The sequence below is a fragment of the Amphibalanus amphitrite genome, unplaced genomic scaffold (assembly GCF_019059575.1).
Source record: "Amphibalanus amphitrite isolate SeventyFive unplaced genomic scaffold, NRLGWU_Aamphi_draft 000825F_arrow, whole genome shotgun sequence".
NCBI classification, from domain to species: Eukaryota; Metazoa; Arthropoda; class Thecostraca; order Balanomorpha; family Balanidae; genus Amphibalanus; species Amphibalanus amphitrite.
The window spans coordinates 221,211-244,848 of NW_024882319.1; the positions used below are offsets into that span (position 1 = coordinate 221,211).

At 50.4% G+C, this 23,638-nt stretch overlaps 1 protein-coding gene and 1 long non-coding RNA gene across 6 annotated transcripts; one reads left to right on the forward strand and one right to left on the reverse strand.

Moving 5' to 3' along the window:
* The first annotated feature begins 3,255 nt into the window (after positions 1-3,255).
* On the forward strand, positions 3,256-23,515 carry LOC122366700. Of its 5 annotated transcripts, none has more exons than XM_043339219.1 (8): positions 3,256-3,319; positions 5,458-5,600; positions 16,129-16,267; positions 16,565-16,730; positions 17,136-17,356; positions 17,760-17,867; positions 22,575-22,650; positions 22,974-23,515. In XM_043339219.1, exons 2-7 carry the CDS (start codon positions 5,481-5,483, stop codon positions 22,646-22,648), a joined length of 828 nt encoding a protein of 275 aa, XP_043195154.1. In that variant the 5' UTR covers positions 3,256-3,319; positions 5,458-5,480; the 3' UTR covers positions 22,649-22,650; positions 22,974-23,515. The 5 variants fall into 5 exon arrangements, with proteins under 5 accessions (XP_043195154.1, XP_043195155.1, XP_043195157.1 ...); XM_043339220.1 differs by having other exon boundaries at positions 3,267-3,303; XM_043339222.1 differs by having other exon boundaries at positions 3,277-3,363.
* On the reverse strand, positions 7,818-14,513 carry LOC122366701. Its single transcript, XR_006253932.1, has 2 exons — positions 13,875-14,513; positions 7,818-8,049 (listed from the first exon to the last, which is right to left on the reverse strand). It is a non-coding gene; the product is annotated as an uncharacterized LOC122366701 (long non-coding RNA).
* Positions 23,516-23,638: the final 123 nt, after the last annotated feature.

Consider the following 23,638-nt stretch of genomic DNA (forward strand, 5'->3'; position numbering starts at 1 on the left):
AAAAAAGCTACTGTGCCCCACCCGTACAATGCACTACATGCAGTGGGGTGAAGAGTTGGGCAGAGGGTGCAGCAGCTTCGGACGGTCGGGGGTCCTCTCTTTATGCCACAGTTTCATTCAGGTAGAATGTGATTTCATTGTGCCCGATGTCAAAACGTCACATATGTTCAACGACACCGCCTTTACCACTGTGGAAGTCGGGAGACGCAACCAGAGGCGGATCCAGCTCAGTGTTTTTTTTTGGGGGGGGGCGGGGCAAACCGTTAACAATTTATCGATTCTTTCCATGCCTCGTCCATAGGCGTAATGTTAAAATTATGCCGTTTGGGGGGGGGGGCAAATGACCATTTTGCCCCCCCCCTGGATCCGCCACTGGACGAAACAAATTGTTCGGGAGGTCCCTGTCTCCCTTCCCTTCCCCATACACGCACGAATACCTACCTTAAAGGGACTATCCCACCTTCTAAAATGTTGTTAAAACCAGGTAAATTGTGCCCGACTTTATAGATTGGATGACCAGGAACACGGTTCTGGCATTTATTTTTCATTTAACATCTTAGGCTTCCCATATTCCAAACACAAACTTTCAAATATGTGACGTCATAGCCCAAAATTACCTCCTTCCCCAGGCCACATTACTGTCATAAAGCTGATTGTTTTTACTCTGTAGGCACCACAACAAAGTTCAGACCAAGTTTTAAGCGATTTTTCAACGAACAAACCCATTTAAATCAGAATGACTAAACGAGGTGACGTCACACTAACGGTCGCTCCATGTTGAAGATAGGGCCTTGCGCAAGGCCCATTTTCAAATGAAGGGAACGAATTTCTTCAACACCAAGAGGCCGCGGGGGTTGCAACCTAGATAGATAGTGGTTTCTGAACCTCGCCGCAAACTTGGCTATCTCAACTCAAACCCCATGTTAAAGGTGGGATAGTCCCTTTAACTGAGCGTTAAGTTAACACTCACCAATATAAAAATGCCTTCATTTATCCAATAGCAATATGGATAGCTTTTAACTCTCGCCGGCCAAGGGGGAGTGGGTGCCGCCCCCCCCCCCCCATAGGTTTTTTCGTGAAAGCTCGGAACGCGCCGGCAATAATAGAGCTGAAAAGTTGGCATGCCTGACGTTTGATTCAAACTGGATCTTGTGACACCAACCACGTCCACATCTTTCAACCTTCAGGTCATGTCAGGTCACTGACCTATAACCGTAGAACGTCATAAATTAACCTCTGCAATTGCATTCTGCACGGTCCTCAGAAGTCGCAACATCGCTGCAACGCCCTCAGAGCTAAAGAAACTTTAGCTATAGGGAGATAAAGCTCACAGGACGTAGCATGCTCCAGAGATCTTACAACTTGTACATCCCGGCTTTCACGTAAAGGTCACATGAGGCATGGGTGGAGCTTTTCGAGGGAAGTTGGGGGGGGGGGGGCAAAAAGTCGTCAAACTCAAACCCACAATGTCCGATATATGAAGTTGAATAAAATGCCACACTGAATCAATTTCTATCATTACAGATATAATATTTTGCATTAAACAGACATTCCAAAGCTCTTCAATGCGAAACAGATTAATTTGCAGAGCAACAAAGTCTTAGAAATCAGCGAAAGTTGGTGGGGCAAGACGCTTATTGGTGGGGTAAAATACCAAGTTGGTGGGGCAGCCACCCCACCAACTGTATGGGAAGCTCTGCCCCTGACATGAGGTCAGGTCGGTCACGTGACCTCACCATTAAAATTTATAAGTCAATGAGGAAATATGAGATCTATTATTTTGGCGCCGGGAATGATATGAAACTCTCCTAAGCACATGGAATCGTGATTTCATGCATTCCTTGCAAGATCCATTGCTTCAATTTTGCATTGTTGATCTTGCGTGACGTCATTTAAGACTTCGCTAAGGTCATAAGAGTTCTTCGTCAATAACTCCCGATCCAATTGAGCTAGCAAGTCGGTAAAGCCACCGATGGACTCGGAAAGACCTGACGAATCTAATGATATGCGATATGATCTCCTTCGACCAGCTTCGTGACCTAAGGGGCTCTGACCTGACCTTGACCCGAGGTCAACACTTGTAGTTGACCCACCCGAGGTCAACACTTGTAGTTGACCCACCCGAGGTCAACACTTGTAGTTGACCCCATCCGAACAAAAAATAGATATACCTACCATTCGACGCGCCTGAGCTAGGCAAACACTATGGTGCCAAAATCACGGCTCTGCGGCCATTTTTGCGAAGATATTTAGGTACATACCAAACACCAAACCAGTGCTTTGGGCCACTTGACCTGACATCAGAGATCACCGGCTGACCTGAGACCTTGAAATCGGGTATACCCGCTCGTACCAGCGCACACGCTCGTTTTTTTTCGGCGAGGTTCTGGCTCTATTATGGGCGAAACGGCGAGGCGAGGGGGTCGTAGTACCAACCTACCCCGGTTGTGGGCTGGGGGTTAGGTATGTAAAAAAAAAAAAACAGTTCTGGCAAGGGTTAAGCCGTGTAGCTTATTATTTAACCATCATTTACCATTAACATGCCATTAACCTGTAACCATCTGATGTACCTATATAGGTTATCGGACAGCCCGAAGCTGGAAGCATACCGCATAGAAAACAGACGAATGGATCATGATCATCATGATCACGAATGGATCAGACGAATGGTAGCATGCGGTACCCCGACTTACAACGCTAAATTTCAAAATCAAGTGGTGTCTGAAGTCAGTTGAAAATACTTTTCGCACTGTGAAGTGTAACGAACCTTTTTGTATCCTAAACTTTGTGAGTCATAGGGCATAGGCGGCGGAACGGGGGGGGGGGGGAGGGGCACCAGGGGGCGGGGCACCGTGCCCCCTTGCTTGATTTTGCCATTTCAACATTAGCCCTATGGCCGTTGCATGGAAAGAATGGGACCAAAAGTCGGCAGTGCCCCCCCCCCCCGGCCCCCTTGATAGAAGCCTGAATGTGTGCCGCCGCTACTGGTGAAAGCCTTATCGAAAAGTGCTCCAACTTCCAAGAATATTGACCTGAGCGTGAATGTGAGTATGCGTTAAAGGTCACCAATATTTGGAAAAAAATATGAATCTGAATATTGATTAAACTATCAATATTCGGACAAACTTGAATGTGTAGGTATGTGAATGTGAATAAATAACATGCAAGTATACGCACATATTTTAGTGGCACTGTTCATATGAAATGTGGCGCACTTGTTTCAGCTACGGTTTTCATTCTTGCAAACGCATCACAACAATAACACAAGCTCCCAACACGTTGACAACACGTGGGGAGATATCGGTTGTGCACGGTGCACGTGAGAAAGGGATATAATATAAGCAAGGAAGAAAGTTCGGTTAAGTAAGATATTTCTTATATTTATCTTGGGCAAGAGCATAGATATCAAAGGGCAAGGGGCGCGGGGAACCTGCCCGGAACATGAACGCAGTCTAATGCGGCCCTCCCACTCCAACTCCCAGCAAAAGAATGGTTGGTCAGCCTATGTGCTTTTGGTGTAATAACTTTGAATGACAGAGACACTCCTGTAAAAGGACTCAATAGAAATGACAAGAGGGTTCGTGCACACACTTCGGCAATGGTTTTCAGCAGCCATTAGACGTATTCATCAATGCGGATTGCTTATTGTGATGTTGGCAACCAACCACTAAATACCTGAGGCATGAGGGTGAGGGCCGTACGCTACAGCTAGGAAACCCCTAATTTGTTTTTTGAAACTGACAACAACAGGATTGTATCAGTATTATTCATGTACAAGGTCGGTAGGTACTAGGTAGGTACAGGTCTCGCGGGTTTTAGCGGTAGGTTTTGCACCTAGAAAATTTAGTGTACTTTAGGCTATATCTTCGTCGTCTTAGGCTTTTAAGCATTTAAGATGCGATCGACTTGTTGGGTAACAAGCCGGCCATGATCGTGTAAAATGGCTTCATCGTAGATCGGTTAGTTTCTGAGATATAACCGGAAAGGTAAAAGTGCAAAACCTACTGCCTAATCTCGCGAGACAGTGTGTCCAAAATTGTAATGATGCGGGGAAATCCACCCATAATGAAAAGTATAATCACATCCTAAAAAATATAAATAAAAACATCCGCACGGCAGCCAAGACTTAAACAACTTCCAACCCAAACGTCTAGGAGCAAGAGAAACACAAACCTCGCAAAGTCTCACAACACGCCAAGACAACCATTCGAAGGCCAGTCTATAATGTTCAAATATATGACCCGACCTAAAAAAAAACTCATTTATCATCCCGAATATCAGAATGCCTTCATAGTTTTATCAGTATTTAATATTTCTACATCATTTTCTCGTGACACATATAAAACAGTGCTTAAAAAGGGTCGAAGTCAAGTTTTATGAAAATAGCGACATCCTTACCGGCCTTTTTTCTACATCCTCCCCCTAACGTAAAATGAATTTAGCCACACTGTCGCGAGACCTGTACCTCGAGCCTCAGTATTAACTGGATTCAGTCAGCTGGCTCATGGCTGGCCAGCTGATGATGTATGATAGCTACCATGTTTATGAATATATAATATAAGCATGGTAGTAGATGGACATAAATACACAAAACTCAAAAGGGCACTAATTGAGAAATTAATGAATAGTTATTTAGTTTTTTTATATCTAGCGCTGATATATAACAAGCTATGCTAGCGCCTTCAGACGGCGGCAGACGGCAAATAATCCAGTTAATACTGTGCCCGGTACCTCCAGTTGCTCCTGTCCACTGCAGAAGTAATGTGCGGTATCAGTCGCGGTTATGCTTTGCATCTGTATCTTAGGAACGATTTGCCAGACCACAATGAAACCTGGAATGTAGCTTACATAGACGTGGGTGTCATTATCTTTGCAGCTATACCTAAGTTTATCTTTTGCTGGCTACTCCTGGACATTGTTCGGTCTCAGTTTTTTTATCAGCAGGCTGTGAGCATGCTGCTACTTCTTGGCTCCTCATTGGTCGAGTCCAGCGCGGTTGTTTTCGCCCCACTGGTCGAAAGTGGCTATTCATTGGAGCAATGGGAGGCCAAGAAGCGCCAGCAATTACTTCTGTAGGTATATGGGGAAACCCGACAGCTCGCTGATAAAAACAGCCACCGAACAGAGCTCTGGATCACTTCATACTTAAAAATTGTCAGTCTAAGCCATCTGTTGAGGTTTGTAAAGCCTCGCATTTCTGAAGCGGTGGGCTGCTTATGGGCCTCGTTGTCTTGTATTGTGTTAAATGTAATCAGATGAGGTAAGCAAATCAAAGTATGGCTGTTGTGCAGACCCAATCCAATATGAAGACATCACTTGTGATTGGGTACAAGTCTGATGATGATTGTTAAATGAATAAACAAGCATAAAATCATGTTTGCAACTTTTATGCATAATGCTGAAGTGTCTGTCTTATTGCAGCATTAATTGAAAACCCAATTAATTTGCTGGTTTCAGAAGACAGGCATCAGTCTGGAAGAATGTGGCCAGCTGACTTTAATACCTACAGAGTGGCAGAAGAGACAATCACTTGTCCCTTCAACAAGGCACACCAAATTACTGGGATGCGATATCATCTTCACATCGTCAGGTGTGCCAAGGTGAGGAATGAACACGCTTCTTGTTAGAATTTCAGAGAATCACTCATTCAGTTATGACCAGAAGAGTTAACTCAACTTATGCTAAATGCCTATATGAAATGTGTCAAAAACATTCCGAGAAAAGCAGTGTTAGAATACTGTTGATGAGCCATGAGGAGAGGCTCGAAAAGTACAGGGTGTCTCAAAAGTTCGTTTACACATTTCCCATGTCAATAAAGCATATAAGAACCGGCCAAAAATATAAGGTTTTGCTGTCCGTGTGTACACTAGACAAATATGCATGCTTTGACAACTGATTCGGAAGGTTGGAAACCAAACCCTTTGCTGCATCTCCAAAAATATTTGCCCATACCGATTTTCGTCACTCCGTCAGCTGCCGGAGGCTGATAAAAGGTTACCAGCTTTCAAGCTCTTGTAGGGGAATCCCCCGCAGTTTCTGCCTCGGATTTAGGTTTGACGAGCTCCCCGGCAACATCCGCTTCTCCCTGAAAGCCGATAGCTTGCATCGACACCATCCGTGAGTATTTTGTAGGTCTTCTCTGGCGCTAACTCCTTCATGAATGACTGGCGCCGACCTCCCAAGCACCATTTTCCTTTTCAAAACAACCCCATTCCTGAACAAATGGGAAGTGCCAGGGGAAAATTTTTCGCAGCATATCGTAGCAGAATGTGTCGGCCATCTGTTTCTTAGACACATTTTGCAAAATTTGCAAACCCCGAACGCTCGTCATTCCCAATGCCAAGACCTTCGCTGGGTTCCGGAGTGTTTTCCTCAGGAGAGGTTCTGCTTTGTAAACGGCCAAAACCTGTCCATCGTGCGGTTTTGTCCGGATTTTGTGTAAAAGAAAGCTATTTGCTCCAGATCTGCCTCTTGAAACTTCGTTAGATAAAACTTTACATTAATTGACACTTTTGGAGGGTCACTTGTCCTCGGCATTGACGATTTTCGCATTATTTTCCCTCAAAATTTAGCGTTATAGATATTATAAACAATTTTAAATGATATTTTGTCTTTATTTTATGATGACCTGCAATTTTTGAAACTGGGTAACCTCTGTCTGTGAGCTTCTAGTCAGTTTTCAATAGTTAGGACTGCATGTTCAGCTGCTTTCCGGAGCACGAGTCTGCTGCGGTACAAGGGTCGTTCAAAGCGCTGTTAGTCTCGCAAGGGTTTGTCCTTCAAAAATTTTAGCCACCGTTTTTATTAGATGACCATCATGTTGTACTCATCCTCGCCGACACTTTGCCATGTGTCATTTCCGACCTAACCATTCCCATTACTCGTGAAGCAGAGTTTCTCAGCCGACCCGAGTATGCGACCTCCATTTTCATGCCTGATCCATGGTCAGAGGTGAACCCTTTTTGTGAGCTCATGAAGGGTCGAATGCGCTTGAAAACAATGAGGCTGCTTGAGGAAGGTTGTTACCAATGCCCATGCAAAATTTCGACAGTTAATTTCATGTTGATTCAGAATTATTGACAAAAAAGCATGGCTGGTACCTGTAAGCGAACTTTTGAGACACCCTGTATATTCCTCACTTATATAGCCCTCACTTGTATCATAGCCTGTTGCTGCAGGTGTTGGTGTAATTCATGCTGATATTTTTTAATGTGTAAGTTTATAAAGGAAAACACAATCAGTGCTGGAAAATATGAGGCCGCTTTCTGGCCCGGCGTTATATTATCCGGTTGGGTTAATCTCGTCCAGCGTTTAGCCTTTCGGGACCCACTCAGGGTCGTGGTTGTTTTCGCCGCTCGCCCCAGTCGAGATGCAAAGTTAATAGTCGCACGAAGCTTATTGAGGGCCAGCCAAACCAGCCTAGGCTGGAGTTACTGTTAATGCATATAGATAAAAGAGAAAGGTTTTGTAGAATCGATTAATTTCGAAGTTGTGCATTCAAAGGCCTAAATAAACTTCGTGTGACCATCAACTTCGCATCTCGAATGGGCCGAGCGGCGAATACAACCGCGGCCCTGAGAGGGTCCCGAAAGGCTAAGCGCTAGACGGGGTTAACCCACCCGGAGAATAAAACACCGGGACCAGAAAGCGGCCTCATTTTCAGTACTGAACACAATAGCTGGTACCAAAGTGCTGTGCATAGTACGTAGGTAAGAATATGGTTTGATGTTATTCCTTATATAAATTTAGTCCGAACCTTTTTGTTAGTGCCTGTTGGCATCAAATGGCTTTGGTGATTCGATACGATATCAACTTAATCGTAATTTAACATGTATTTTAACCTCGCAAGTGATTTCCATGTCAATACACCGTCATGATTTACTAATCACTTTTCATTTCGTTTCGTTATTCTTCTGATTTCTTCGTTTTACTTCGCGGTTCTTAGTGTTTCTTCATTTGTTTCGTTTCCTATATTATATTTATCGTTTCGAGGTTTGCCATTCAAGCCATTTCAAAAATTTTCTTTCTCTTCCTTTTTGTCTCTCGAGTCTACCTAAATTCGTTAAACTTGTCATTTAAATTTTCACGAGCGGTTATCGCTGCAAAGCCGTCGGGTCCTGGATTTTATGCAATTGTGACTCTTGGTTTTGCTGCACCAACACCCTCCCCTTGAAACATCTATGAGGTTTCAACAACTTCTTGTTTGTATCTTCACAAGCTTCGTCACTGGGCGCTCGAAGGTCGTGCCCCTGACCTTCAGCTTGACGGTACGAACCAGCCCATCGGCGCTGTGCTTCACCCCTAACACTCTACCTAGCGGCCACTGGCCTCGAGGTACATCATCATCTACAAGCAGCACCACATCGCCCACTCCAACATTTGGCCTATCTTTAGCTGTCTCACTGGGTCTTTCTTGTAGTAACGGCAAGTACTCTGTTCGCCAGCGTGTCCAAAACATACTAGCGTAATACGCAGCCTGTTTCCACCGTTTACGACTATCGCAGTCAGACCTATCAAATAAGTTGGTGGGGACTAAATCATACCCATTGCCAGCGAGCAGAATGTGGTTAGGGGTAAGTGGTGGAATGTCACATGAGTCGGCTGAAACTGGCGTCAATGGTCTGTTGTTTATGATGGATTCGACCTCGCACATAATCGTCTGCAACGTTTCATCCTTCATCGCTCCATTGATCACGGTCTCGAGAAGTCTCCGGATCGTTCTAATTTGCCTTTCCCACGCACCTCCATGATGGGACGCTCCTCCCACATTGTATATCCAGTCGATTTCCATTGTCAGCGCCTTGTAGTGGATCCAGTCTTCGTTTTGCTCTTGTCTGTGCAGTTCTCGCTGTAACTCATTATTGGCTCCCACAAAGTTTGTGCCCCTATCCGAACGTAAAACCTTGACGTGACCTCTCCTGCAAACAAATCTTTTTAGGGCGCAAATAAAAGAGTCGGCAGACAGATCATCAGCTACTTCAAGGTGCACGGCTCGTATGGATAAACAGGTAAAGAGCACGCCATAACGCTTAATCTGGCCCCGACCATGTCGCACATAAAATGGCCCAAAGTAGTCGACACCCGTTCTTGTGAATGCCTTTTCCAAAGCCATTACCCTGTCTTCTGGCAAGTTTGCGCATTTTTGCACTTCAACTGGATGAAATTTCTTCTGGCAGAATACGCACGATTTCAACATCCTTCTAACCGTGGCATTCGCTTTGAGAATCCAAAAGTTCTTCCGCAAATCAGCAAGAACATGCTGCCTACCAGCGTGCCCAGAAAGTCTATGAGTGTCGTGCACAAGCATCTCAGTGTAACTGCTGCGAGAAGGCAAAATGACCGGGTGTTTAGCGTTGTAGGTCAGGTCAGCGTTCTGCAAACGTCCTCCAACTCGCAACAATCCATTTTTGAGGAATGGATCCAACTTGTGCAGGGTGCTTGATGCACGGACATGATTTCCCGCGCGAAGTTGAGTAAAGTCTTGAACAAATGCGTTAGTCTGAACATATCTGATGATTTCTTCCTCAGCTATCGTAAGATCCGAGTTCGTTAAGCGTGAGGAGGGGCCCTCCCCGTGTACAATGCGCGATTTTAGAAGCTTCTTTACCTTGAGGATCCAAGCTACCGCACGAATGAGCCTTCTTCGATCGCTGTAATGCTTGAGAAGCTTTTCAATCGGGTCACTTAATGTATGTTTCACGTTTGTTTCGTCCCTCAGAAGATCATTGCTCACACCAATAGAACTCACTAAAACTTTAAGTTCTGGGTCGTCTTCCTTTAACTCCAGTAGAGCTGAAGGTTTTTTGGGCCAGTCCTTTCTCGACTTCCACAAGAATTCTGGTCCTGTCAACCACCGATCACTTTGTTCACCCCTTGAAACATCATCGGCGGGGTTTAGAGCACTTGGTACGAACATCCACTGCTCTTGAGTAGACCCGTCGTGGATAATAGCTAACCTGTTAGCCACGAAGGTGTGGAATCGTGTTTTCCTGTTCGAGATATAGCGCAAGACTGTCGTGCTATCCGTCCAGAATAGCTCCTGAGTGACCTTACAAGGTGACCCTGCATAAATAATCGCATCAGAGAGTAATGCACTGATTCTTACAGCCGTGACGGCCGCCATCAACTCGAGACGGGGGATGGTCACAGTCTTCAGTGGAGCTAAATGTGCCTTTCCCTTCAGAAATGAGCAATGGATATTCCCCGCTGTATCAACAATACGGACGTAAGAGACAGTGCCATATGCCCACTCGCTGGCATCAGCGAAGTGATGCAGCTCGCACGATACGATGCTTCCAAAAGTTGTTGGCTTAATGCAGCGCGGGATCGATATGAGACTTGTTTTAGAAACATTCATCAGCCATGCTACCCACCTTTTCTGCTCTTCTTCCGGGATTTCCCCATCCCAGTTAACCTGTTTTCTGGCAAGATCTTGGAGGATTCTTTTTCCTTGTAGAATAGTCGGGGCAATCATGCCCAACGGATCATAGAGTGAGCTGACAGCGGACAATAGGCCTCGCCTGGTCTTTGACCTTGAAGTGAGACTCGACATGTCTAAGGAAACAGACAAATCATCTTCCTCAGTTTTCCATATTATACCAAGTGCCAGTTCATCGGGGTGATGCTCATTTTCAATCAAAGCTTTTCTAAGTTTCTTGGACCTGTCATCCGATGCGATAGAATTGACCACCGTCCGGCTGTTGCTCGAGAATTTTGTAAGATTAAAGCCACCCTTGCTACATAACTCCTTGAGCTCATGAGCTAGACCAATAGCTGTCTGCTCGTCGGGAGATGACTTCAGTACATCATCAACATAAAAATTGTGTCGTATTGTGCTTACGACTTCTTCGGAAAAATGAGTTTTGTTATCTTCGGCTGTTCGCCTGAGTGCATAGCAAGCAACGGCAGGAGACGACTTGGCGCCAAAAATATGCACCTTCATTCTGAACTGTTGTAATTCGTTTGACGTGTTTCCATCTCGCCACCAGAGGAACCTGAGTAAATCTCTGTCTGACTCGTGAACATTTACTTGATTAAACATGCCCTCTATGTCAGCTATAAAGGCGATTGGCTCTAATCGGAAACGTAGAAGCACATCTAGAAGTGTGTTGGTTTGGTCTGGGCCCTGAAGCAAGCAATCGTTCAGTGATATGCCCTGAAATTGAGCGGCACAGTCAAAAACCACCCGTATTTTGTCGGGTTTGTGCGAGTGATAAACGGCATGGTGAGGCAGGTACCACACCCTACCATCGTTTCTATTTTCACTTCCTTCTGGAACACGTTCTGCAAATCCTTTCTGTATCATTGTGTCCACATACGACATGTAATCGAAAGCGAACAGTTTGTTTCTTTCCAATCTGAATTTTAACTTGTTTAACCGCGATCTTGCAATTGAGATATTGTTCGGTAAAACCAAACTTTCTTCAGTCAGTGGTAAAGTAATACTGTAGTGATGGCCGTCATGTTCAATCGAAGTATTGACTCTTTGGAGCCACAACCGATCTTCTGCAGACAAACCTCTCCTGGTACAGTGAAGGCTTTCTTCATATTCGTGGTTGTATAGAGATTTTACCATTTCTTCTAGCGTTGTGCTCGCGGTTACGTTTGTCTTGAAGATCGCGTTGTTTGCCGTCTGACCTTCCGTCTGATTTATTCCACATACTATCCATCCAAATCTTGTGAGTATTGCATACGGACTGTTATTTATGCTTGGTATAACCCTCAGTGGTTCCATTGCTAAATATGCATTGGCTCCCAATAACAAACCGACTTCTGATACATTAGAATCTGGGAGATCAATGCCTCGTAAGTGTTCCCACCTTTCAACATCTGCAACCTTAGGGAAATGACCAGAGTCAACGGGAATACTTGGCAGAGTGTAGAGGGGTGGCAGCTGCAAAGTATTGAAGCCCTGGAGGTCAGTAATGGACAACCCCTCTGCTATCTGAGTCGGGATAGAAGCGGCACCATGCACCGTGGTCAGCGACAGCTGCCGACCGGGACGGTGCTCCATACCGAGCAGGCGCAATAATGACGTCGCTATAAACGAATGCGTTGAACCACTGTCTAGGAAGGCGTATGTAGTGTATTGTCCCGAAGAGCTTTTGATCTTCACAGCCACCAACGGCAGCATAGCACCCCTTTTGAGTTCGTCTGCTGCGACACGGCAAGTGGTCGCATTGGCTGTGTTTGTATCCTCTGGCAAAGGCGGCTGTTTAAGCAGCGTTTGCCGATCTTCTAAAGTGCGATCATGCAGCGCCGTCGGATGATTTCGGTTACATAGCTGGCAGCTCACTGGTCTGCGACAAAATGAACGTCTATGGCCTCTACGGAGGCACCCAAAGCATAAAGCATTTTTCATCACAAATTGTTTTCTCTCTTCAAATGGGACGCTGTTCAGCCTGTTACACTCCGTAACATTATGCGTTTTCTCCCCGCAAAACAGACACCCGCTGTCATTCTGAGACTGGGTGCGCGTCGCCGCAACTAAAGGTTTCTGATAACTTTGGGAAAATAATTCCCCTTCGTTCTGCTTTGCACTTGCTCCTTCACGGCTGCTATACATATGTTGTCCAAACGAAGCGTTTGTGGCTATTCTGGCTTCTCGTGCTACAAATTCAACCAGGTCTTCGAAGACTGCTGGCCGCCCCTGATACTCTTCCAAATCGTCTACACGACGTCGCCATCTACTCAGGAGTGGTACCGGTAGCTTCCTTGTAATAGTACGCAGGGTTCGAGGATCATTCATGAAGCTGCACGAGCTTCCTAGTGCATTCTTACAACTGAGGAGCAACAACGAGAACTGGTCCAGCTCTTCTCCATTTTCTGCATTGAGCTGTTCCTGGCTACTTATTCTATCAATAAAGGCAGCTGCGATTGTGCTAGGCTGGCCATACCTCTTGTGCAAAATCTGCATCGCATGTTGATACCCGTCTTCAAGATACATGCAGCTCTCAACAATACTGTGCGGCTTACTTCCCGGAATTATGTTTTGTTCCAGGTAATATAACTTTTCACTGTCATCATCCAATTTAGAAGCGATCTTCATTTCGAAACATCGAATAAACTGAGCGAACTGAGTGGTATCACCCCCAAATTTCTTGATTTCGATCGGAGGCAGACGCATCAACGCTGCCGTCCTTTCTCTTTCGGTTATTAAAGCAGCAGATGTGCCTTCATGAGCGCGGCGACTAAACGCGGGTGGTGCTTGCTGAGATATATCCGGCCGCAAGTTTGGGACGTACTGGAGTGTAGGGTTAGCGTGAGAGTGAGAGATGCGAGTGGTTTCCGTCTCATGTGAGGGTAACGAATGAAAGCTCGCTGGTAATGGGCTTACATCATCATCATTTCTATACGTCTTTAACGCCTGCTCTCTAGCAGTTAATTCATTTAAGGTCGCCTGAATTTCCAGCAGCTCCTGTCCACGTCTAAGTTCAGCAATTTGACTCTCAATGAGCTGTTTTTCTTTTAAGGACTTTAATCTTTCGATGAGAGCGGCTCTATCGGCTGCCTCCTCTGCGCGCCTTAACTCAGACTTAACATTGGAAGGAGACACAGAAGCAGACGGGGACTCAACACGGGACACACTGTCATCGGGATGAACTGCACTATTTTCCAAACATGGCTCGGCATCTAACGTATTCCGCGCTCCTAGCACATTTACCAATCTATTTACAAGCGTGGCCTTGTTTCCTTTACAGCTAAGACCGCGTGCCTTCAGCATCATTTTAAGTTCAGACACTTTCAAATTCTCCATTGTCTCGTAACGGTACGCTAAGAAACTAGGGTGAAGCACAGGCCAACGGGTGTCCAAGTTATGCAGTTGATGCCGTTGATTTAGTTGCCAGGGATTATAATTGCTGTGTAGACCTTACCTCGATAGCAGGTTTGACAACTTTTGTATGAATTCGAATTAGCAATAGCAGCGTGCTATTAATCTTCTTGACAATTCTTCAAACAATTCTTCTTGACGGAACAACACCAGGCTCAAATAATATCGGGAGTAATGATAGCTTCAATGTAGACTCAGCTGAGCCTAAAACTGTGAATATTCGACTTTCAGTTCTTGATAACATTTATTCTTGCATTGCACTATTGTTGATATAGACACCTCGAAACTGTTAGTGCCTGTTGGCATCAAATGGCTTTGGTGATTCGATACGATATCAACTTAATCGTAATTTAACATGTATTTTAACCTCGCAAGTGATTTCCATGTCAATACACCGTCATGATTTACTAATCACTTTTCATTTCGTTTCGTTATTCTTCTGATTTCTTCGTTTTACTTCGCGGTTCTTAGTGTTTCTTCATTTGTTTCGTTTCCTATATTATATTTATCGTTTCGAGGTTTGCCATTCAAGCCATTTCAAAAATTTTCTTTCTCTTCCTTTTTGTCTCTCGAGTCTACCTAAATTCGTTAAACTTGTCATTTAAATTTTCACGAGCGGTTATCGCTGCAAAGCCGTCGGGTCCTGGATTTTATGCAATTGTGACTCTTGGTTTTGCTGCACCAACACTTTTGATTGGAAGGATTCACAAGAACAGAGCCCCCGCTAAGCGAAGCTTGTTGCGTTGACCCTGCCCTCTACCCTCCGATCGCGCAATTCCAGTTCTATGGCAGAATTTAGAGTCCAAAGTTTAACGTGCACACGTAGCCGCGCACGGCCGGTCCCCTCACTGACTTCGCCTGGCTACGGCCTGCTACCAACCGCAACCATGCCTGTCAGGAGGCCCATAAACGTCAAGCGCCCGTCGCGCTTCGAACCCGGACTGTTGTAGCCGGGAACGCGTGCTCTCACCATGCGGAGTCCAACGCTCTACCGACTGAGCTACGGGACCGACCAATGTTTGTGTTTCATGCACTCATAAAATATAATAGATTTAACCCGCGCATGACTGGGGTATTTTCCATAACGCGAATGACTGGGAGGGGGGTGGGGGGCTCTCCAGAGCCCCCCGTCCTATCTCCGAAACTACTGGGCCGATCGTCAAAATTTAAACGGCGTCTGATAGCCCCGGAAAAACTGTAGAGCGAAACCTATTTTCATTGACCTCGAGGTCACCGATGACGTCACAGGTCAGGTCAAAGTAAAAATTATCGGCATTTTTGCTTGTTTACAATTTAGGCTCTAGCCGCCGACTGACAAGTCCGATCAGGCTCATTTTTGGTTTATGCACTTCTTGATATATGTTTTAGATATCCTGAGGGTACCGAACTTTTACTTCGAATTTTTCAGGTCAAGGCCAGGTCATCCTAGGTCATGAAAATTGTATATCATGTATCGGTCACGTGACGCATGTTTTATGGTCCATTTTACACGTAAATTTCGAAAAATAATGTATGGGTCATTTGAGGTCATTTTCAGATGAAATTACCGGAGGTCAGGTCAATTTCAGGGCAGAACAGTCAAATTTTAAAAATGAAATTTTTCAACAAAAAAAAAGGTGCCTATCAGATGCAGTTTGAGCTCAGGAACACGATAGTGCCAACATACTGGAAAATGGTTTTGAAAATGTATAATTGTAAAATTTTGACAATAATGCAAATAACTTGGCTATTTTTGAAGATATTGGGCTAAAACTTGCTAGAGTAGTTTATCAGTGTGTGTTCTATCACATATATTCCGGTTTTTGCGAAAAATCAAAAACTTAAAAAAAAGAAATAAATCTTTTGTAATTGTAAAAACATATTTTTAACATTTTCAAAATTTCGAAAATTCGAGACAGCAGTTTGATAGCTACGTGTCTTTGTAGTCCACTGATGTAAAGAAATTGGATCTAGCTTTAAAACTAAGCTCTTGAGAGCGTTTGCCATAATTCAATATTTTGCATCAAAATCGACCGACATCACGTCACTCTGACGCTATTTCCGGCCAAACTATGCTAGCTAGAAAGTTGAACTTTAACACAAGGTGTCAAATTGATGCCGCTGAGGTTACTGCATGTTTCGTGTTGATCCGTGAAACGGTTTAGAAGATATTGCCGAAAAACGGGAGGGTGGCTCTGTAGAGCCCCCCCCCCCCCCCCCCCCCAGTCATGCGTGGTTTAAATGGAAAAGCATGATTTAATAATGATAATAATGAATAATAAAAAATACAATTTTCTTCTTCTTTTGGCACCTTACAGCAAACAGTGGGCCGTGACGTCCGCATCTGCACGTTCAATGCCAAGCACATAATCGACGTGCCGAAGTACGCGCACCACATCGAGCACTGCCCGGACCGGGACCGCCTCGACCGGGTCATCACGGAAAAACTGGCCGAGAGTGAGACTTCGCTTCGGGGGGTGGCAGAGCGCTGAATATGTCTGAATGCCCGTCACCTGTGTGTGGTTGTGATGGGTCGGTTACATGTAGACTGATTTATGACTAACCTATATAAATGCAACTCATTTACAAATATGATTTATCGGCTGACTTTACCGATGCACCCTCATGACTAATTTAATGGAACCCTGATTATCGTTTAGAAGGCCTCAGTCGATCAACTTTGATTGCTCTCGATTTGCAGTTGTATATTTCTTACCTCGCACGTAGTCTCATGACCCTCCCGGTGTCTGGCAGTCCACGAGTCGGACAAACGGATCCGGTCCCAGCCCATCGACAGCGCGCCCGACTTTCAGTTCTCCAGCGGCGAGAACTGGGACGACGACGTGGCCGCGGTTCCGTCGTACCGTCGCCGCGGCTCGTATGACCCGAGCGCGGCCATCTCCAACCGAGACGTGTACAGGTGGGTCACAGGTGGCTCGGGGCCCCACTGGGGTATAGTGGGAGCCGGGAAGGTGAATCATTTGACCCGAACTTTCTGTGGGAATGGCGATGCGGGCTGGATGGAGTAAGTCTGTTGTGATGGGGGGGGGGGGAGGGAGGGGAGGGGGATAATTTACAGGGAGGTGTCCGTCTGCACCAAGCAGCTATGACGCATTGTAAAGCCATCGATAAGACCGAGTTTGCCCGAGTTTTGCCACGTGCAAGGCTAAATGGTCGTTAGCGCAATATATACTGAGGTGCACTGTAACTAGAAACGCTTGCATGTTTCCAAAACGCTGTTCCGTACCGATATTACATGAAGTACTGCATAAGGCCCACTCCCGCCCAGTCACCCAGTGACACGGCCTTTACTGCGACCGGTCAGGTTCCCGCAGGAGCCGATGGGCAAGTCGTCGCGGCGCCAGTTCCGCTCGGAGACGGTGGCGCGTCTGAGGCAGATCCAGGAGGGCGGTTCGGCGCCGCCGTCAGCAGCCAGCTCCACCACGGCAGCCTCGGCCTCGACGGGGGTGGGCCGGCGCCCCACCGTGCCGCGCATGCCCTACTCGAGCACACTGGCTCTGACGGCCCGGCCGCAGCTCGGCAGGGGTGAGTGACCAGCCCCGGCCGCAGAATTTTAGATGCCAAAGTTTAACGTGCCCTTCAAAGCCGGACACGGCCTGGCCTGTCCCACTCAACTCACTTCAACTGGCTGCGGCTGCTCCCACCAACCGCAGACCATCCCTGTGAGGACCCGGGCTCTCACGACTCACTACCGGGAGTCCAACGCTCTACCAAGTGAGCTACGGGACAGGCTACGGGACATATTAATGCTGTCTTTCGGGGCTACAGCTCTTTTATATGGCCCTACCGTCACCATCTCACGCTTCTTTCCTCACCCCTTTTCATCCCCCACCGTGACATCCTATTCCCTCATCGGTGTCTCCTCACCCCACATCTCTGCTAAATATGCGTTCCCTCGCTAACGTCTCCCGTCACCGTGCGTCGCCAGGTCAGCGGGTGCAGGAGGTGACGGCGCCGGTGGGCCTCAGCGCCGGCCCCAGCGCTGACCAGTCGGTGGAGAAGGCCCTCCACAGGATGAACCTCGGATGTGGCCGCGGTAAGAGCACGTGTAGTGGGGACTTAGTGGAGCTGTAGCTAGGAGAGAGGGCGGTAGGTGTTCAGACACTATAGCCTAAGCAAGACTGGCCATCGGGTATGAACATTTGGCTTGCATCATTACATGTTTAGCTGTCATGTGAAAGTCGCTACACAGTTTGCTTCTTGGTGCTGTTACTATGATCTGTGGCGCCATAAGTGCGTTTGCCCATGTTTACTACTTACCCAGCCTTCCCCCCTCCCCCCCCACACACACACCAACGGCCTGCAGTCTGTACCCTGGTTAGCTGCTGGGTCGGGCTGTCAGACTGAACTGGACTGTTCTGATGGGACTGGGCTGACATACTGAGGTTTGCTGGCAGACTGGGTTGAACTGGTGGACTAGGCTGGTTTGAACGGACTGGCAGACTTTATTGGACTGTCTAACTGAGACTGGCGGGCTAAACTTGACTGTTCCGAATGGTCAGGACTGACAGACTGACCTGTTGTTGTTGTTGTGTTGTTGTGTGTTCCCTCCAGCCGCGTCACCGCGGTGTAGCCGTGCGGCTCTGGAGGTCCCTCACGGCGGCCCTGGCCCCACCTCTCCGTCGTCGCGGACGTCTTCCGGGTTCGGGAAAATCGTCCCGTACCTCCGGAGACGCCAGCCCATGAGGGCCGGGCACCGGAAGAAGAAGTGCCGGGGCGTGTCGGCCTCCTCCCGGCACACGGTGCACAGGCCCGCCGCACAGTCGGTGTCAGGGCACTGGCGGCAATCATCGGAAGGGTTCCGTCCAATCCGGTGAAGGTATTGGCGGGATCCTGACCAGTGTCCCGCGCGGAGCTGGTGGACGTCGACGGCCGACGATCTGTCCCCCGTCGCGGCCGGCGGCGGCAGCCGGTTCCCCATCAGGGTCCGGTACCAGCCCTCCGGCCAGGCGGCGATGGTGCGGTCGCGGGCCAGTCCGGCGGCCGCGCGGTGGGCGGTAGCGACGTCCACCGGGACCGCCGCCTGGGGGAGCGCGGCCGCCTCCTTGGCGATCTGGTCGGCGCGCTCGTTTCCGTCGACGCCGCAAAGGGACGGCACCCACTGTAGGTGGATCCGGCGGGACGGACCGGCCAGGGCCGCTAGTTTGGTCCAGATGGCGGCTCCTAGCAGGGTCTTCTGGGACGCCGGGCCCTCTCTCAGCGTCGCGAGGGCCGACTGCGAGTCCGAGCAGATGGTGATCAGCGCGCTCGGCTGGTGCGGGTGGTCGCGCAGGTGGTTCAGGGCCGCGCGGAGTGCGACCATCTCCGCCCTGAAGCTCGAGCAAAGTTGACCGGCCGGGACGCGTAGCTCGTCGGTCGCACCGTCCGGCCACTCCACAAAGGCTCCTGCTCCTCCGCTGCGGACTCCCGCATCCGCCGACCCATCCGTCCAAACCCAGATGGCTTGCTGGGGGAGGGACGCTAGGTGTCTCTGCGCCGCCTGGTGCAGTTCGTCAGGTGGGGCGTCCCGCCGCAGCGCTCCGATGTCCAGGGAGAATGTGACGTGTGGGCAGGCGGCCACCTCCCACGGCGGCGCGCGGGCGGGCAGCAGGGGCTCGATCGGCAGCACGATCCCAGCAGCCCGCCAGGTATCATGCCCCACCCCGCGCCAGCCCGTCACAGTCTTCAGCCGGCTGGGCGGCCCGCCGGCGAGCAGCCACCGGCATCAGCCCGGCCTCCGCCATCACAGCGTGGGCCGGGGTGGACAGCGGGCAGCCGGTGATGGTGCGGGCCGCCGCCCGCATCTCCCTCTCGAGGAGCTCCACGTGGGACTGAGGTGTCGCCGGGAGCCAGGCGGCGGCCGCGTGCAGCAGTGCTCCTCCCACGTAGCCCGACGCCACCGCGCGGAGCTGCCGCTCCTCCAGTCCCCAGCTTCGCCCCGTCAGCTTGCGGAGCTGCTGGGTCCGGGGGCGCACCCGGGAGCGGAGGCTGCGGCAGTGGGCCCCGAAGTGAAGAAGCCGGTCGAGAGTCACTCCGAGAAGCTTAAGACGGTTGGCCGCTGGGACCAGTTTCCCGTCGACTTTTATGGCGCAGTCCGCAGCGTCGGCGGCGCTCTGGGAGAGGACGAGCAGCTGGGTCTTCTCACCCGCCACCAGCATCTTGGACTGTCTTGCCCAGTGCACCAGAGCGTCCGCCGCACGCTGGGCGCGCCGCTTGGCGGTGATGATGTCGTTTCCTGCGCACAGCGCCGCGGTGTCGTCCGCATACATGAAGGGAGACACTCCAGGGACAGACCTCAGGGAGGCGACGAGAGGCGCCGACCACAACAAGAACAAGGTCGGCGCCAAGACGCTGCCCTGGGGAAGTCCGGCCCGGTAGATGCGCTCGCTGCTGCGCGTGCCGTTGAGCTCCACGCACGCGCGGCGGTCGCGGAGGAACTGCCAGACCCACCGGACGAAGCAGCGAGGCAGACCCTGGCCCAGGAGGCGCGCACGGAACAGGCGGTGGTCTACCGTATCGTATGCCCTGGAGAAATCGAACGCCAGGAGAACAAACTTCTGGGCAGACTGGCCATCTGGGGTGTGTAACCGGCGGGACCTTGGTCGGTTCCAGCCGTCCTGCACCTCTTGAATCAGGCGGCCAAGGTTGTCCTCGACTGAGCGCTTCTCCCTGAAGCCGACTTGCTCCGGCGGGATGATCTTGAGCTGGTCGGTGATAAAGGTGAGTCGGGCCAGGACGAGGCGCTCCATCAGCTTAGCAATTGGCTGGTTAGCGCTATTGGGCGGTAACTGGCTATCTTGCGCTTGTCCTTCCCTGACTTGGGAATCGGGACGATCACAGCCCGCCGCCACTCCTGGGGGGTCACGCCTTCAAGCCATGACAGGTTGATCAGGCGCAGTAGAGCCCCGCGGGCGATCGGTCCCAGGTGCTTGAGGTGTTCGGCCGACAGCTCGTCTGGTCCAGGAGACTTCCTCAGCTGACAGCGCCGGAGCTGGGAAACCAGTTCCTCCATCGAGAAGGCGCCGCAGCAGCCCGTGCGGGTGTCTTCGCAGGCTGCGCAGCGACTGTGTTGTCGCGCCTTGCGCTGGGCCGCCCGATCGAGTTTGGGGTCGCGGACCTGCCGAGTGCCGGGAGACATGTGCGTAGGTCCGGTTAAAAGCTGAGGCCTTCTGGGCATCCGTCACGAGCAGCCAGTCCCCGTCCTCCATAGCCTCGCCTGGTCGGTGGTCGGCGGGGGCGCCTTCCCACTTCTTCAGGATCTTCGCGACTTTTCCGAGACTAGCTGGCTTGTTCAGGGTGGTGCCAACGAAGTCGCGAAAGTGAGCCTGGGTGACGCGGCGCTCGACTGATGCAGCCCGGCGTTTTGCCTCGACCCAGCGGGCCTTCGAGGGGGGGTCGTCGCGGCGGAGCAGGCGGCGGGCCTCGCGGCGCTCCGCGATGGCTTCCCTCAGCTCCGGGTCCAGCGCCCAGGGCTTCGGGTCAGCCCGGGCACCACGGGGGATGTGGTGGACGCTGGCTTGGTGGAGGACGTTCACGAACAGGGTGGACAGCTCCTGGGTCGACAGCGAAGGCTCCGCCTCCTCGAAGGCAGCCTCACATTCGGCCTGGAACGCCGCCCAGTCCGCTTTCTTGAAGGACCACCGCGGCTTGCGGATGCAGCGGGAGCCGTGGTTGGACGTGGCGACTTGAGCGACCATTGGCAGGTGATCGCTACCCAGATCGGGGCCCAGGTGCCACGTCGCCCGCCTCGCGAGGTCATCGCTGCAGGCGATCAGATCAGGCGCAGTCTGGGAGCCGTTGCGATAGCTGACGTGGGTGGGTTCGCCGGAGTTCAGCGTGGTCCAGCCTACGGAGCCAAGCCACGCAGCCACTCTCGCGCCGACCGCGTCTGCCGCGTCGCAGCCGTGGTCCCACATGGGGTGGTGAGCGTTGAAGTCCCCCACCAGCAGGGTGTGGTTGTCCGCCGGAAGAGCCGAGGGATCGAAGTTGTCCATCCGTGTGTCGAGATCGGTAGCACGAATCGGAGGTCGGTAGAGGTTGATGATGGTGAGGGGGCGGTCCCCGAGGAGACGCACCCCGCATACCTCTGTAGAGTCGTCGTTAGGGTGAAGTAGGGGGCAGGTCAGGGCGGCGAACTGGAGCCCCGCGCGCAGGTAGAGCGCGACGTCGCCGCCCTTCACCACCCCTCCGCCGGCCGCGCGACCTCTTGTCCGTCGGACGACCACCGGGGGCTGAAAGCCGGGGAGTCTGGATACAGCCTTAGATGAGAATTGAGCTTCTTGAACCGCGACGATGTCCGCGTTGACCGTCGGGAGCCAGCGTTGGAGCTCTTGTAGCTTGGTACGGAGCCCCTCCGCGTTCCAACACACTATGGTGAGGCGGCTGCGGCGCGTACGGTTGCGGTGATATCTTCGGTTCTTGATCCGTCTCCGGTCCAGTCCCACCGGGGCCCGACGAGCGCCCCCTCCGTCGGCGGGGCCGGAGGGGGGCGCGGCCGGTGTACTAATCATTCAGCGGGCCGGGGCCGCGCTGCGCGCGCGGCACCCAGACCCGCCAGCAGGAACTCTCGAGGACGGAGAGGTGGCGACGGAAGGCCGCCGTGAGGTCCCTCTCGGAGAGGGCGCGATGGAGCCCGTTTGGCGTACCGCGACCGGTTGCAGGCCGGGCGCGGCGGGCCTTGCGGCCCACACCTCCCACCGTGGCGCACAGGCGCCTGAAGGCGGGCTCCTCCAGGAGGCACAGACTGACCTCGGTCTGTTGGCAGGTCGTGCCAAGCAGACTGTGGTGAGCCTCCCGGGGACAGCAGCTCCGGGCACCGCCGGACTTTCCATCTGGTAAAGGTGAGTTGCGCCCGCCCCGGGCTCTTTGCTAGCAAAGGTGAATTACGCCTGTCCCCCGCCGGAACAGCCCCCGGACTTTCCATTTGGTAGGGGCGAGTCCTTTGTCTGCGCTCCATTGTCCATTGTCCATGCGTCATCGGTATCTTTCTATGTTCGTTGTACATGCGTCATCAATATCTATGTCCATTGTCCATGCGACACCGGCATCTTTCTATGTCAATGTCCATGCGAGATCGATATGCCCTATCCCGATGGTGCAAATTTCATGTGAATCAGTACATTTGCCGCCGACTGACCGTATGTAAACGGCTGCAATCCGGCAGGTCTTTGTCCGACTACAGCTGACTGGGTGGGCGTGGTGTCCCATCACGTCGCGCGGGCCTGGCTGGGACGGTAGGCCGCAGTGCTGCTGAAGAAGTATCGACAGCTCTGGGCCAGAGCCACCACTACCGCCACCGATTTAAGCTCAGAGTCATGTTTACAGGACTGTCATTGCCATCAGTTATGTCTGTTAAACTGCAGGCTGTGGTAGAGGTGATGGGTAGATGTGGTAAAATAAGTTTGTTTCATTTTCACTTCGCTACAGTAGACAACTGTAGCTGGTTGGAGAGAGAGCTGTGAGGTCCAGCCATTTAGACGTCATACTCATGGCTGATGGCGTTTATTTTGAGACAAGGTAAGCCCGGATACCCGAATCTGTAGATGCCGCAGTCTTTCCTTACCCTATTTGATGTTCCTAGGCCGAAGTAAGGTCGTACAAATAAGTGTACAACTGAGAACTTTTGTTGACTGTGACGCCAGAGGCGAATTTTGTTGACGCAGTACAAACAGTGAGCCCCTGTTGGATAATATACGTCCAATTTATGTCACTCTTTGCTATTCGGTATCGATGATTGCGAGCGTTATAAAAAGGTATTCGGTCGACGTCAAGGTCATGTGCTTTGGCTCTTGAGTATATAAGCCGTGGGCCTTCAGCATTTATGAGACC